The sequence below is a fragment of the Mus musculus genome, chromosome 10 (assembly GCF_000001635.26).
Source record: "Mus musculus strain C57BL/6J chromosome 10, GRCm38.p6 C57BL/6J".
NCBI classification, from domain to species: domain Eukaryota; kingdom Metazoa; phylum Chordata; class Mammalia; order Rodentia; family Muridae; genus Mus; species Mus musculus.
In genome coordinates, this window is record NC_000076.6 from 5,485,925 (window position 1) to 5,502,311 (window position 16,387).

Below are 16,387 nucleotides of genomic sequence, written 5' to 3' on the forward strand. Positions count from 1 at the left end.
GCAGAACACAGGGAGTTAATCCTTTGACAGGGCACCAAGACTACACAGTGGAGAGGGAGTCTCTGCAATCGAAGGTTCTATGTGAACAAGGGATATTCGTGGGAGAATTAAGCTGACTTGTACATTTAATTACACACAGAAGTCAAATAGAAATGGAACAGGGAAGGGCTGGTGAGATGGCTCAGTGGGTAAGAGCACCCGACTGCTCTTCCGAAAGTCCAAAGTTCAAATCCCAGCAACCACATGGTGGCTCACAACCATCCGTAATGAGATCTGACACCCTTTTCTGGAGTGTATGAAGACAGCTACAGTGTACTTACATATACTCAAAATAAATAAATCTAAAAAAGAAAAAAAAAAAAGAAATGGAACAGGGATTTAAACATTTCTAGTCCCGAAGCTATAAAACTACCAGAGGAACAAACAAGGTAAAAAGCTTTTTGACATTGGTTTGAATAGTAATTTTCTGAAAACCATTCTCGCACAGAAAAGTCTAAATGAAATTATATCAAACCACAAAGTTCCAAAATGTGTGTTTGGCAAAGTGAACAATACGCAGACTGAAGAGTCTTGTGGATAGGGAGAAGACATCCACAAACCATACAGCTGATAAGGGGTTAATATCCAAGATATGCAAGAAACCAAAGAACCTCAGAGCAAGAAACACACAACTTCATGTAAGAGGGGCAAGGAACCTGCCCAAATATTACTCAACAAAGGGCATCAAGGTCAAGAACGAGGAGATGAGAAAGTCAACAACAAACTGTTAGAGGGTGCAAATCAAAGACACAATGTAATGCTGACCTGCCATGTGGGGTGGCGGAGGTTACCAAATAACTGAAGAGAAGGGTCAAGAAAGATGGAGAGGAAAGAAAACACCAGTTCTCTTGCAGCTGGGAGTAAGTTTAGTGCAGCCATTATGGAGAATGGTGTCGAAGCTCCTTATGAAGTTGATACTTGAACTTGATACAATTGGACAACCTCAGCTCTAAGAAGCCACCTCAGGTCATGAAGTCAGTATGTTAAAGAAATGGTATCTACTCTCCATGTTCATGCAGCATTGTTTATGTTATGCAAGTTTGGAATCAATCTAAATGTCCATCATGGAATAAATGGATAGATAAAAGATCTAGATAGATGATAGATATATTATCAACAGATAGATATAAATAGACAGCTAGTAGAGAAATAGAGAGACAGACAGAGAGATTTATTCCAGTTTCATAAAAGGGTAACTATCATTTGTGACATTATGAGAGAGCCACGTTATGGTGAGTGAAATAAGTCAAATACAAAACGACAAAGACTACGTAATTTCACTTCTGTTTAGAACCCAAAGAAGCTGGATTCACAAAGGAGCAGAGAGATGACTACAGGTTGTCAAAACTGGGGTTTGATGAGAATGGGGATATGTTGCTGTGTCTAAAGGATGAACAAAACCTGCTGATTTACTGCACAAATGCTGAGCACAGTTAGTAATTAATATTAGATGCTTTAAATTGGCAAGAGTAGATTTTAAATATTTGCAGCACACACACAGTAACATTGTGATGACATGTTAATTATGTTGATATTGATAATCACTCTGTATGTTGATGAAAACATTAACTTGTATACATTAAATATATACTATTTATTTGCCTACTGCTACTCAATAAATCTATAAAAATCAGAAAAAATAAAGATACAATGAAGTAAATTCCATTATATTCACATGAAGACATAAAATATGTAAAACACCTAAGAGTTAGAATATTTAAAGCCATTAAGTAAGAAATAAAAAGAAAAATAGATCCATGAGGAGACAATGAGGATTCTTGTCCTGTGACTCAGGTTTCAGTAGCATCTATATTTAGTTTAAGGTATCACTCAGCGCTACCAAATGGCCAACCTTCACGCACTGATGTCTTAGGTTTTAGATACTAATGAAGGATCATAGACATATTTTTGCTATTTAGGTTTTCATTATATTTAGTTTTTTTAAGTTTTCCAAAGCCATCAATACAATTAATACCATTCGCTTCTATTCATTTTAGATTCCAATACAATAAGAAGAAAAAAAATACCTTAAACTTTCTGAGTTGTTTTAAAGTCTATTCCAAGCACTCTTTACAGGTTTTTGGGACCCTGGCTGGTGTTAGAGGTGGAAATACACACTCACACACATCCCAACCACGGCAGCAAACAGTACCTTTGATCACACCTGGAGTCCTGTAGATCCTTTTCCTCATAGTCCACCTACTTTTACGGACTTTAGGAAGTTGCCTCAACTCAATTGCTATCTAAACCAAACATAGTTCTCACTAAGGGAACGTCAGTTCTCTTTGCAGCTCCTCCTTCAAGGGTCACTATAGCAACACGTCTGTGCAGGCATTCTAGTTCCTAGTTCCTCAGCCTTACCCCCTGTGTCCGGACCAAATGCCCAGCTCCTGTGCCAGCTCCCCTGCAGGAGCTGTGTGCACATCAATTTATGAAAAATGCTTTAGTGGCATTTTTCAAGGTAGGACAAAAAATTAATAAAAATATAAAGCCAGTCTCCATTGTATAATTCAGAACTAGGGTTTTTTGTTTGTTTGTCTGTTTGTTTGTGTGTTTTTTTCATGTTCCACTCTTATTGCTAATTCGATTATGCAGTCATTTCACAGTTTATATAACCATCAAATCTCCGCACACTGTTTACCTTGAAGCACATGGTTTTGTCGATTAAATTCTAACAAAGCTAGAGAAATCAAACCACCAATAACTTTTAAAGGTGTTTGTTTGTTTGTTTGTTTGTTTAAAAATCATCTGGGTTAAATAAAAACACACCTAGAATACTTGCTTTAGAAATTTGTTCTCAATTTTAATTTTAAGCCATAGGAGAAGAAACCGTGTGAATTTTTTTGTAGACCGATATCTCAATGCTGTTTGTTTGATTTGTGTTTGCACGGGTATAACAGTGTTTATGTTTAATTTGTTAAGTCAGCTTCCTGAGTTTTCTACAAACATCTAATTCTGACATACGCATTAAATCTACATTTAAAATATTTGCTATGAAAATTGGCATGGTAAAATATTATATAGTTTTAAAATTTATTAGAACAATAATAGAGAGGGTTTTTAATTATTTAAGCATAGAAAGTGTTGGTTAGGAGCTCATATACGAGGCAAGTGTTTGGAGTGAAAAGGCTGAAAGGGTGTTTTAAAGTTCCATATAAGAATACCCAAGGCAGTTCAAGTTCAGGTCACCAAACAAGAAATGTTCACAGATGTGTTGGTCTTTCTAGGACTCAAATAAAATAATTCCGTGGCCTGAAACTTCCATACAAAACAGAAATCAAGCAGAGCCATACCCGTGGCTGTTAACCTGATGCCAAGCAAAACAAGATGAATCCAATTCATTTTCTTTTTCCTCTTAGGATAGTGATGCTTATTGTTAATATTAAACTTGTAGATACCCTGGCGTTCTTAGAATAAAAGATGTTGACTACTCCAATGGCTGACGGGAAGACAATATCTAGTCTTCAGGAAGGCAGATGGTACCGCTCATTTTCTCACCAGTAGCTCTGGGACTTTGGGAAGGCCACATGCCTGACTCAGACTTATAGTAATCTTATTTACTATGAGACTTTAAGGAGCTGAAGAGCCTCTTTGTGCCTCAGAACCATTACAAAGATTTCATTTGATGATTTAACCATTTAATATTTTGAGATTTTATTTATATTTTGTTTTATGCATATGGATCATTTGCCCGCATATATATGTTTAACCCACGCATGCAGTTCTTGTGGAGGGCAGATGAGCATGTAAAATGCCTTTACAACTGGAATGCCAATAGTTGCCAGTCAACATTTGTGACCTGGGGTCCTGGGTCCTCTGAAAACAGCAAGTGCTCTTAACTGCAGGCCATCTCTCCAGCCCCTCACTGGATGCTTTATAAAAATGCTTTGTCCCGTTTTGCACCTTTTCACGTTTTGTTCATTATTCATTGTTATTCCTTGTTATTCTAGACTTCAATTTACCCACCTAACATTTGTGTCAGTAGCCGAGCACCGACTCCTGCCTTTCAGAACTTGTTAGCTAAATATACTTGAGCAAAGGCAAGCAAGTCAGGAAAAACTGGAGACTTTAATTTACGTAGCACTTCCTCCTCTACTTTCTCCGTAACACCAAGAATCAAGGCATAACACCAAGAATCAGAGAATCTTGGGAGGTTTAGACATTTGAGCATATATTTTCCGAGCAATTCTGGATCATTATGCTTTCTTTATCTCGGTATGTTCATAGCAACAAAACAGTCATCATAAAATCATCCTGCACCCTTAAAGGCAAGGCACTGTCCCACCGCCAGGGGGCAGCATTTGTGCTCTGGACCAGCCAGTTTAAAGTCAGTGAAAAGATGGACCTTTGACACTTCCATGTTCACTGTCACGTTTAGTTCATCCTTTCTAGCTACTATGAGTCTCCCTGCCCAGTCCCAATATCAACACTAGGTCTTCAAACTTACTATACATCTCAGTCTCACTTGTACAGCCAAGACCTGCCTCATCCCTGAAAGACTCAAAGGATGCAGAACTTTAAATCATCCTTTTGTTGTTTATGCTCACACCGTTGCCCCAGTAAGGATGAGCCTGATAAACTGATACAATATCTGGGAGATTTTTCACTCCTTTCAATTTTCTCATAAGCTTCATCGTCATCTGGGAAGCAGCTACCTAGGGCTAGGTAAGGACTGTGGAGCTGAAAAGTTACATTTAAAAGTATCACTGTCTAGGTGTCCGGGAAACTTTTCATTAGGAAGAGACAAGCCGGCAAGGAGAAAAAGGATGATTCAGAGTCTGTATTCAGTATCCTTAAGTGTCTAGTCCTTCAAAAGCTCTAGAAAGGTTTTGTTAGTTTGTGTCTTGTTGTTTGTTTGTCTCGGTTTCGTTTTCTGTTTGTTTTGTCTTGTTTTTATTCCAACAAAAAACAGTACGATAAGTGTGAAGGGGAAAATGATGCCCGTTCCCTGCCCAGTCTTACCTTCTGACACTGAACACTGGAACAGATTTGCTAACTATAAACTGAGCCCGTCTACTCATGATGAAAAAGAGTCGAAATGAGTTTGGAAAGGCACAGTGTTGGAGGAGGCTGCTGGCTTGTTTTGTCATAACCAGCTCTCACTTTTTAAATTCTAGTGAACACCATCTTGTCTTTTCTTATTATTTTCGGTTTGCTGGGCTTCAAGGGCGGTGTTTCTTTTCCGTGAGAAATAATAGCAACTTCAACCCACGGGAACCACTTAGAAAGTAGCAGCGGGTGGGCAGGACTGGAAGGAGGTACAAGGGGAAGCAGGAAGGTTCCGGAGCAGCAGAATATAGATTCCTAAGCAATTTCTGCCCAACCTACCACCTTTCAAATGGCATAAAAGCACGGTCAAAGAGAATCTTGGCACCAAAGCACAGGTTTCTGATGCTGTCTGATAAGGCTTAGTGAAGCCCTTCAGCGTTGTGTGGATGCCAAAGGGATATCAGGCCGGAAGAGAAACCACAAATGAGCTTACAGCAAGGTGTCTTTGGGGCATCACTCCAAGATGAACCTCACTAACAATGGCGGCCATGAGAGGGGCTTCCATCAATTAAGGGTATAATTTTAGAGCTTAAAAACCACTGCCCCAACTCTGTGTGTGTGTGTGTGTGTGTGTGTGTATGTGTGTGCACGCACGCACGTGCGTGTGTGTCTCACAAGAAAATATCTTCTAATTTTTCAACACGCTATTTTAAACATTGATTTTTAATTTTACTTTAAGATTCATACACTCATATATAGTGTGAAATGGCCCATAAAGTCAAGCACCACTTACCTTTTATGTATCTTAAGAGGACCTAAAACTTTTGGTGTATTAATATAGTTTATCATCATCATTAGCATCAGCATCATCATGGTTTTTTGAGACAATGTTCTCTGTATATCCCTGACTGTCCTAGAACTCACTTTGTAGACCAGGCTGGCCTCAAACTCACAGATATCAGACAGCCTACCTCCCCCCCCCCTCACTCCCCACCCCCGGAGTACAGGGATTAAAGCCACTGCCTGGCTATATTACTATGTTATTTGCAATTGTCAACAAACTGGACCTTCTCTTTTTAGGTCATGCTGTCCTATTAGCCCACATAATTGCAGTTTAGCACCGTATGGCCCAAGCCTTCCTGTGCTACCTTCTCCATGTGTACCTGTAACTACTGTTTTAGAACTCGTTATTAATTAGGCTTCAGAAATGTATGTGATAATTTTCCCCTGCTTAGCAATGTCACTTTGCATAATGGTCTTCAGGTTCACATGTTCTCAAAAGTAGCTGATTCTCTTTTATAAATCTTGACTAATACTAGTATATATGTATACACACATATATGTGTATATATAATGTCATGATAGTTTTATTCATTAATCCATATGGATGGATGGTTTGCCATTAACTTTCTAATTATGCTATTTAATAAAGCGTGCTTCCTTTTTCCAAAATAGTCTAAATTTAAACACTATTTCCTTAACCTATTACTGTTAGATTTAAAAAAAAAATTATTATATGTAAGTACACTGTAGCTGTCTTCAGACATACCAGAAGAGGACATCAGCTCTCATTAGGGATAGCTGTGAGACACCATGTGGTTGCTGGGATTTGAACTCAGGACCTCTGGAAGAGCAGTCAGCGCTCTTAACCACTGAGCCATCTCTCCAGCCCCCTGCTGTTAGAATCTTTATAATCTTAAGAGCAAAGAGCTTAACTGAGTAACTCTACCAGCCTCTTTGTCTGGTGTCAGCACACAGGGGAGACCATTTGGAAGCTTCTATAGACCCATTCGTTCCCCAACCCAGGGCTACAATGGTGTCCATGATCTGAGCTGCCTCTGGGAGCCTTGTCTGGGTCAGTGGTCCTGCAGGGAGGAGTCAGGAGTATTTGTGATCTGTATTGTCGCCAGAAACCATGTGGAGGCCCATGATCCATACTCCCACTGACTGTGAAGAGCAAAGAGGCTACTTTTGCTATGATATGGATGAGTCCAGATGCACAGTTGAGAGGGAGGTACATGGGAGGCTTCTGTGACCCCTTCTGGGATCCCCATTCCAAACCCAAACCCTTAAAAGTAATGGTCTCCACAAGAATCCATTGAGGAAACCTCTTTAAAGGTGTCATGGGAATGCTGAGCTGTAGCTCTCCACAAGTGATGGCTTCTGGTGGGGGAATGGGAGAAGACGAACTCAGTTCGATTTAAGAGGCAGGCCACTGAGGATTTGCTCATGTTTCAGCAAGTTTATAGACCATACAAAATGAACTGCTTGAAATTATTCTTATTTTTGCTTATTTGGGGAGAGGCTGAGACAGGGGTTGTAGACATGGGAGGAATAGGAAGTGAGATCTCTGATCATGGTGAATGATATGACAGTCCCAGAGAATCAATAAGAATGCTATGTTTAAAAAACAAAACAAAACAAAAAAACAGCAAAATCACAAAAAGGATTTTAAAATTTGTGAAATAAAGTTTGACATTACTGAAGTTAAAAATAGAGACCAAAACAGGAAATATGCATAACAGGATGCTTGAACATAGAGAATTTTGAACTTCAAAGAGTACCTATTTCTAAAATCTAGATTTTTGGTCTATCAGTACTTTTCAAAATACTTAGGCCAGCAGCATTGGCATCACCAGGAAACATGTGGTAAAAATCTCTGGCCCCAAAGTAGCCTCCAGCATCAGATATGCCATCCCCAGTGAACAAACTCCCAGAGTGCAGAGCTAGGGAGATAGCTGTGTCAGCAGAATGCTTGCTCGCAAGCTTTATGACCTGAGTTCAAATCCCCAGGACTTATGCAAAGAGCTGGAGGTGATGGTGCATACCTGTAACCCTAGCGTATATAAATAGGGAGACAGAGGCAAGAGGATCACTGATATTCTTTGCCTAGCCAGTCTAGATCTAAGTTTAGTGAGAGACCCTGACTCGAAACCTACAAGGGATAGCAATTGAGAATACCTGAAGTCAACTCTGGTCTCCACATGCTCATGCACATACATGTACGTTCACCTGCACACACACACACACACACACACACACACACCTTAAGTAATTTTATGTATGATAACATTTCTTGAACTATATACAATAGAAAGTTCTATGAATTTCGCAGCAGGACAAACTCTTTGTTGTTTTCCTTCACTCTTTGGACATTAGCAAACACCCAGCTTCTCCATGCAGAATGTGACTACTACCAGCATCATCCTCATAACGTCATCGGAACCTGGGGTTAATAATTGAGATGCACATAAAATGATGCTAGGTATCTGGTCCTGTTTGTTATTAAGCAACAACAACTTTTAATCCAAAAGGTCAAAGCCATACTAAAAGCTGTTACTAATAACATTAAAGGCAAACTATTAAAAACCTAAATGGTCTCATATATCTGTAGCAGGAAGGGGAAAATAGGTCAGAATAAGGTTTGATTATGTTGAAATGATGAGGGGAAAAAAAAGCAAGGAGGGATTAAACAAATATACACAAATCATGTCCAGTGTGTCCTTAAATAATTCTGACAATTTTGAGCCACATGCCCAGGTCACACAGAGATCTTTGGGAGACTACTCCGGGAGTGTGAGCTCTTATGCTCACCCAAACTGAGTTCGAATAGGAGCCGCCAATTTTTTCAGAGAAAGCTTGTGTTTATTTGACCTAGATATGCTGAATAACCATCTACAAGAAACAGCAAAAAGTCAGCTGAAAGCCAGCTTCAAGGAAATAAACAGGCCCTCATTAAGTAACCTGTGATCCAAATGTGATCTTAGCCTGTCAAAGAGACATAGACTTAGTTGTTTTAGTCTAATTAACTACCTGTTGGATTTACACTTTACTGAGCAAGATGATTTTAAAAACCAAAAAGCACAAGTCTAGAAATTACCTCACTGTTGTCTAGACTGTCTGACAGCTTCCCTGAAATTCTTCAGTGGGTTAAGTCATTAATAAGATCTAAATAAATTACCATAAACCCAAAGCAAAACAAACGGAAAAACACAGTCCTACATGTGACTTTTTTCTTCTGCTCAACACCGAATAATAATGAAGCTAAAGCATTGATACTTTGGCTGCATTGTAAGTATTGGATGGTTGAAAACACATCAAAATATTTTTTGATTTACTTTCAAACACTCCTCTGAGGCTCTTTCACCCCCAAGGATCATTATCAAGAGCTTACCCAGTCCAACCTGTGCCTTTTGATTCTGATAGCTAGCAAGTCGCTGAGGCCTATGCATGACACCAGAGGTTGCCAAGGACAAAGTGGCTAGCTTGGCCCATCTGGAGATGCCCAACCAGTCTTGCATCACTAGGGATAGGGCTCATGGAGGCCATGTTCGGTCTCTAGCTTCACAGTGCTGGGCATTCACATCCTTTAGTGTGAATAACCAGGGGGTGGATGCTCTCTACTCCCACTGGGAAGTCAGACTTGCTCTAGTAATCTTCCATAGGAGCAGCTGAAACAGCAGACATCTGCTCCTTCTACAGACCTACAGGGAGCTGTCCAGGAAGAGACAGAAAAGTACCAATAGACTTTGTATCGTCACTACCCTTGGTGAAGAGAAGAAAATGGTGAAACCCGTGTCCACAGTACTATGAAGAGTCGGAGGAAGGTGAGCGTCCAGTCTGGAACGTTTCCTACAAAGACTCGTGTGACACTAACAGTTTGCAAAGATTCAAGAAGGGGTTGGACAAATGAAGTTCTGTCTCTCATCGGAAAGCAAGATGGGAAGGGACTTAGTTCAGGAATAAAACTGCTACTTCCATTTAATGTTTACTCTGGCTGTTTTTCTTTTAATCCAGGCAGGAATACAGAGATGTTTTGCATTTGACAATTTTCTATCTCAGTGACCTAATTGAAGTCAACACAACACGAAACACAACCCTACAATATTCCCCCGGGGGATCTTGCAAACCAAGGCAGTAGGAACCGTATCCAATGCTTTGGATTTTGGATTTTGTTTGATTGATTGATTTTGTTCTCTGGGACTGTTGAAAGCCAGAAAACACAGCACACATTACTAGTCTTGCTTTTTAAAAAGAAGACCTTGGCACTGACTTCTCACTGCGAAGCACTGTCCTTCAGTTGTACTAGGGAATTTATACAAAAATAACAAGCAACAACAAAATGTAACATGTAATAACCACAAGAGCTAAGAGCTTCCTTAGAGAGTGGGAACAAACATCTATATGGAATCCTGGGGTGATAGCAACCCCGAGCTCCATGTATGCAATGCTTAGGAGTCACTTCAAGATGAAGGGTAGAATATGCTTCAGTTCCAACTGAAAGGGGGAATGCTGGCCAGAGTTGGCTCAGCAGCTAACGGCCCTTGCTGCCAAGCTTGAGCACATAAGTTAGATCCCAGGACCCACACGATAGAAGCAGAGAATTGACTCCTGCACTGCCCACTGGGCTACACATGCATGCCGTGTAATGCATGTGTGCATGTGTGCAGGCGCATGCATATACACATATGCTAAATAGATGAATGAAGATTCACAAAAGAAAGAACACTTTATTTACCTTCTTGTCATGTGATGCCAACAGTTGACGGCTTTACAAAGCCCACAGCTGTAAAGTGTCCGTCCACACACATGAGGAAAGGTACTCTCAGGAAAAAAAAACTGGCTTATTATGGCTGTGTTTGCATTGCACCCAATACTAGGAGAGAGGTGGCAATTTCTCTAGCAGGAGAAATATTGTTTTACTGTCTTAGATTATCAGCAAGGAAATTGTAGCACGTGACGAGACTTAGTTTTAAATCGTTACTGTTTTCTGGCGCTATGCAACGTGTTATTTAGAATGGAATTTTTCAAAATGGATGATGCTTGTTTATTCATTTCCACACGTTGTCTGTCTTTGCCAAGAGATTAGCCTGCCTGCAGACACAAGAACTAAACTTTCCTGACACTTTTTCAGTTAAGGGAGGGGTGGGGCAGCTTCCTAATCATATGTGGCCTGTCCTTGTGCCTTGAGCATTTGAGAAGATAGGTAGAACCTTTATTTTTATGTCACACCTATACCTAATGACTAAAGGTATTGGCTGATATTCTCTTTCTTTTTCTTTTTCTGCGTGTATATGTTTAATGATATATATACATATTTGTGTGTGCCGGTATTCATCTCATGAACCCATGGAGACCGAGGTCAACATCTTGTATCATCTATCATTTCTGCCTTACTTTGGGGGAAGGTTTTCTCTTTGAATTTGGTGCTCAATGTTTGGCTGCAGTGACTTACCACAAACCCAGAGAACCTCCTCTCTCTGCTCCCACGGTTGGGATTACAGACATGAAACATCCCACCCAGCTTTTTAAGTCAGGGCTGGACATGTTTACACCACCAGAACTTTACCCAAGTCTTGGCTGGTATTTCTATTGTTGTTACATAATACTCAATATTTACTCAATATTTTAGGGCCATAGTAACTAAGCTGGTACTTATTACAAGCTTATGCAAATCAAAACATCTACAAATGAAAATGTGTTTCTGCCTTTCTCCACACTGTCCTCTTTGGTTTGTTCCATGATCCTTGTTTAAGGGCAGCTCCATTAACTGTCATGAAGCTCTTCTTATGTGAAAGTGCTCATTTCCTAGTTTTGATAGGAGAGATTCGAATTGGAAGGACTTCAAGGGAAATAAACGAAATGAAAGAATTACCCCTACTGGATGAATAACTATAGTGCTTTTGTGGATTAAGAAATAATTCCAGGGTTCATGACCTGCCAAATGTCATAAAACCAATTAGTCACAGAAAGCCATAAATGAATCTCATCATTGCCCACACCCAAAAGTTCCTTCCTCTGAAACTGGAAATATTTACCATGGGAAAAGTCTGTCCAGAAAGAGCTTAACTTCTTCTAGGGAAAGAGGAGACATGAACGGGAGAGATGGAAGCAAAGAAAGTTGGTTAATGTCAAGCCCAAAGCTGTAGAATAGAACTGGCTCTCCTTTCTGATGTTTTCTGCTAAGTAGATGATGTGCTTGGTATTTTCTTGTCCTGTAAGTCGCTAGATAGAGGGCACAGGAGCATAAAAACTGTTTCAGTCACAAGTGCTGGAACCGGAAGCTGCTTCTGGTCCAATAAGCATTTTAGGAACCAGCACTGAGTGGAGAGGGCAGGTCTGTGAGTCATTCATACAACACTGCCAATTCCTCTAATTAGGATTCCCAGGGGCTATGGAAGACAAAGTATGAGCCACAGAGGGAGATGGAATATTTTCTAGGGATGAGACCCTTTGAAACAGACTACTGGTAGAATATTTGGTTAGATTTCCTATAGAGGAGAAAGACAAGCACTCTCAGTAGACAGAAAAGTGAACGGATTCTTTACTTCTTGCCACTGGCCCCTATTAGTCTCTAATTTTGATTTAGTGATGAATGCTAGGGAAGCTTCCAGAACTCATCCTTAAGAAATGCAGACTTTAATAATCCTCCTGTCTCTACCTCCAATCCCACCTCCTCGGGGCTGAAACTACAAGTGTGTGTGACCATGCCCAGCATCTGACATGGGCTCTAGAAATTTGACCTCAGGCCCTCATTACTTGCATAGCAGAAGTTCTACCCATTGAGCCATCTTCCCAGCCCAGAAATAAAACTTTTGAAAAATTAAAAGCCCTGAAGTTGGAAGAGTAGCTCAGTAGTTAGTATTACTGGCTGCTGTTATACCGAGCCTTGGTTCTGATCTCGCATGGTATTTCACAGTAGTCTATAAGACTTGTTCTAGAGGATTTGATGCCCTTTGTTGACCTCTGGTGACACAGGCACACACATGATTCACATACAAACATGCAGTCAAACATTCAGTACACATAAAATACAAATAATTATTTTAAAGAAAAAGCATTAGAAATATTCTGCAAAGTTCTGACTCAACCTTCTTAGTAGTACATTCCACAAAACAAATCACAGGAGGCTCAGATGTTCAAGGCCCAAGTATGTAAAATCTCGAATCCAGCCATGGAACCAGACACTGACACCATTCAGTCACCATTTAATGCTTATGTTTGAGCTTCAATATGAAAGGACAAAGAAGAAAGACATGAGGTGATCGAGCTGGTGCTCAGCTGGAAGCTTCATCCCTACTGACTAGCCCCCATAGTGCTGAAAGGTGCTACATATGCATGCCACTGCAGGAGAAAAGAGTCACCAGGCCTACCCAGCTGTTCAGCTACTTTCTGATTGGATTTAAGGCTCACTTTGCACATTGAAACCCATGCCAGGCACTGTGGTAGGCACTAAGAACCTGTGGCTGGATAGGTCCTAGGCTCTAAGAGAGAAACTACAACTGTTACTGAGCCAAATGGACATACTCTTCAAACAAAACAGACTGTTAATGACTGGATATTATACGATAGGTCAGAGTACCTGTCAACCTTCACCAGATACACTTCCTTTTGCAGTAGATGGTAGCTAACTTAGAGACCCACAGCTGATCAAGGTGCAGAGAGTAAGAGATTGTGAGTTACTCAACCATAAATGAGATACCTATATCACAACCTTCCTCCCAAGGGTAGGACATCACTGTAGAAGTCGAGGAAGGAAGATTACTAGAGCCAAAGATGGGAGATGACTCATGGACAACTGTTTTCTGGACAAGGCAGGGTAGTTACACATTCACAGCAGTTGAGACAGACCTATGCAAACTCAAGCCAGACAAGATATCAATCAGCATGGAGAGAGGGCATGGGCAGGAACTCTAAACCCGTGCTAAGGAGCTATTGGCAATTGATGGGCTCGTGTAAAGAGAGAATCGGCTCTTTTTAAGGATGCAAACTTTGATAGGAAGAACAACCCTCAATCAAGAGTATGTGGGCAGCACAATCTGGATTTGTGTCAAGTCCAAAAGAAGCTCAGGACATATGGCTATCAGTAGTGTTGCCTATTAGCAAACCAAAGCCCGTGCTAGCCTCTGGGCTCTCTCAGCATCTCAAGTACCTGGCACAGAGCCCATGCTGGCATGCTGCCTCTCTTCAGCTCTTCTGACTTAGCCCCTTACCTTAAACCTCTCCAGTTCATAGGCTTTCCTTCCCCCACCTTCTGATCCATATATAACCTTGCCATTTTGGCTACACATCCTTGGCACTCTCTTGGTGCGCTCTCTCTTGTCTTCCTCTCTTCCTCCCCTGCCCCTTCTCATGAGCATATTCAGTCTACTACTTCCTCTCTCTGCTCTTCTCATGAGCATATTCAGTCTACTACTTCCTCTCTCTGCTCTTCTCATGAGCATATTCAGTCTACTACTTCCTCTCTCTGCTCTTCTCACGAGCATATTCAGTCTACTACTTCCTCTCTCTGCTCTTCTCACGAGCATATTCAGTCTACTACTTCCTCTCTCTGCTCTGAACTTCTCCAGATGCCTTTGGCCATGTTCTCCCCCATATCTACAATAAAATAAACCATTCCCTCAACAATGCCTTGGAGTGGTCATGTCCTCACGTTATATGGCTTTATAGGTTTTAAAAAAATAAAACAGGTCACAGTTGGGTGGTTGAGAAGGAGAGGTATATCTGGGAGGAACAGGGGTGGTATGATAAAAAAATATTGTATAAAATACTAAAAAAAGAATAACAATGAGAGAAAAAGAATAATTCTTGGCATTATGCTTCCTTAAACAAAAGCAGAGTGACCGTGTATCAGAACATTATCTACGATAACTTCTTGTCTGGTATGTAAATTATATGACCCTGTGTCTCCCTTATACATACTGTTAGTTTTCAGTAGAAAAAAAAATCAATAAATGTACCACAGAACATTTTCAATAAGAATGAAATGATAAGATTCAGGTTCAGTACACAATGTGAATTCTTCTAACTTTCTCTCCTCTCTCTCTCTCTCTCTCTTTCTCTCTCTCTCTCTCTCTCTCTCTCTCTGTCTCTCTCTCTCTCTCTCTCATCTTTATAAAGTCCCTTTCCACTACTTAGATTTTTTTCTTTTTTTGTTTGTTTGTTTGTTTTTGTTGTTGTTGTTTTTGTCTGCCCAAGTTTAACTCTTGCCATCTATGTGTCCTTGAATTTAGAGCTTTCTACTGATTCCCAGAGAGGTTCTTTGTGTAGCTTCTTGTATTCTAATGCTAATCTGTTCCCCCAAATCTATTACAGCAGGACCTCTGCAAGTAGCTTCTGGGATCCTGTCCTAGTTGGTTCTGATTGGTAATAAAGATGCCAACTACCAAGAGCAGAGCAGTGCAGACAGAGGCAGGACTTTAAGATTCTGGGTCTTGGAACTTGGAGGAAGGAAGGAGAACTGAGATGCTGGGAGAGTGTGGAGGAGAGGAGAGATTTGCAGCCCAGAGGAAGTCCCGGTGGGGCAGCCATCTTGGTACAGAGCAACCAAGATAGAACATAGAAGTAGTAAATAATCACTCCGTGTTGGGATTAACTGCGTGAAGGTCAGGCAGTGGCCCAGCTATTGAGCACTAAACTGTGTATTAAAATTAAAGGCTGTGTGTATGTGTTTCATTTGGGAATATAAAGCATTAAGGTGGGTAGGGAACCCACCCCTGGATTTTATTAATCAATAAATTAATTCAACATTTCAAAAAAAAGATTCAGGTTCATTGTGTGTGTGTGTGTGTGTGAGAGAGAGAGAGAGAGAGGGAGAGAGAGGGAGAGAGAGAGAGAGAGAGAGAGAGAGAGAGAGAGAGAGAGAGAGAGAGAGAGAGACCATGTTTCTAAAATAAGGTAGAGGGAGACTTAGGGAAACACCTAATGTTTACCACTGACTCTGTATAGGCATCCATAGATGAGCATGCACAGCTACCCACAAGCATGTGTGTACAACACACACAGATGCACCATAAAGTAGGTAGATAGATAGATAGATAGATAGATGATAGAGAGATAGATAGATAGATAGAGAGAGAGAGAGAGAGAGAGAGAGAGAGAGAGATGACAGATAGTAAATAAACTTCTTTGCAGTGTAATATCAGGAAAACCTTTACCAAGTCAGTCTCCTTTAGAAGATTCAGCTAGACTGGTACCCAGCAGCCCTTAGGCTCTGTCTGTCTCCATCCCCCTAGCCACTATGTTGTAGGCACCCATGCCTGACTTTTTCCATGGATGCAGGAAATTTCTTCTCAGGTCCTCACACTTGAACAGCAAGCACTCTACCCACTGAGCCATCCTCCCTCTCAGCCCAGAGAAAAAAATGTTTAAAAGCACATGCTTTTCATGTTCTGGGCCGAATCATATTTCTCTAGATTTACATCTACAAAAGGTGGTTCTGGGCTTGTGAGATGGTCTTTCAATTAATTGGGCTTACTGTTCTTGCAAAAGATTGGAGTTCAGTTCCAAGCACCTACTTCAGGAGGCTTACAACAACCTATAAGTCCAACTGCAGGGCATTCAATGCCTGCTTTGGGCC

At 40.7% G+C, this 16,387-nt stretch overlaps 1 protein-coding gene across 22 annotated transcripts in view; it reads right to left on the bottom strand.

Annotated features, from left to right (window-relative positions):
• The window catches only part of Syne1 (spectrin repeat containing, nuclear envelope 1), a 530,501-nt gene that overhangs the window by 465,733 nt on the left and 48,381 nt on the right, over window positions 1-16,387 (bottom strand). For 6 of the 22 annotated variants that reach the window (XM_030245204.1, XM_017314048.1, XM_006512465.3 and 3 more), the window contains exon 1: window positions 2,192-2,389. The exons of 2 other annotated variants lie outside the window; for them this stretch is intronic. In XM_030245204.1, coding sequence (XP_030101064.1) covers window positions 2,192-2,231 — 40 coding nt within the window. In that variant the 5' untranslated portion in view covers window positions 2,232-2,389. Of the gene's footprint in view, window positions 1-2,191; window positions 2,533-16,387 lie in introns of those variants that run through there. 14 more of the 22 variants (NM_001347711.1, XM_011243086.2, XM_030245205.1 and 11 more) reach the window with 6 other exon arrangements.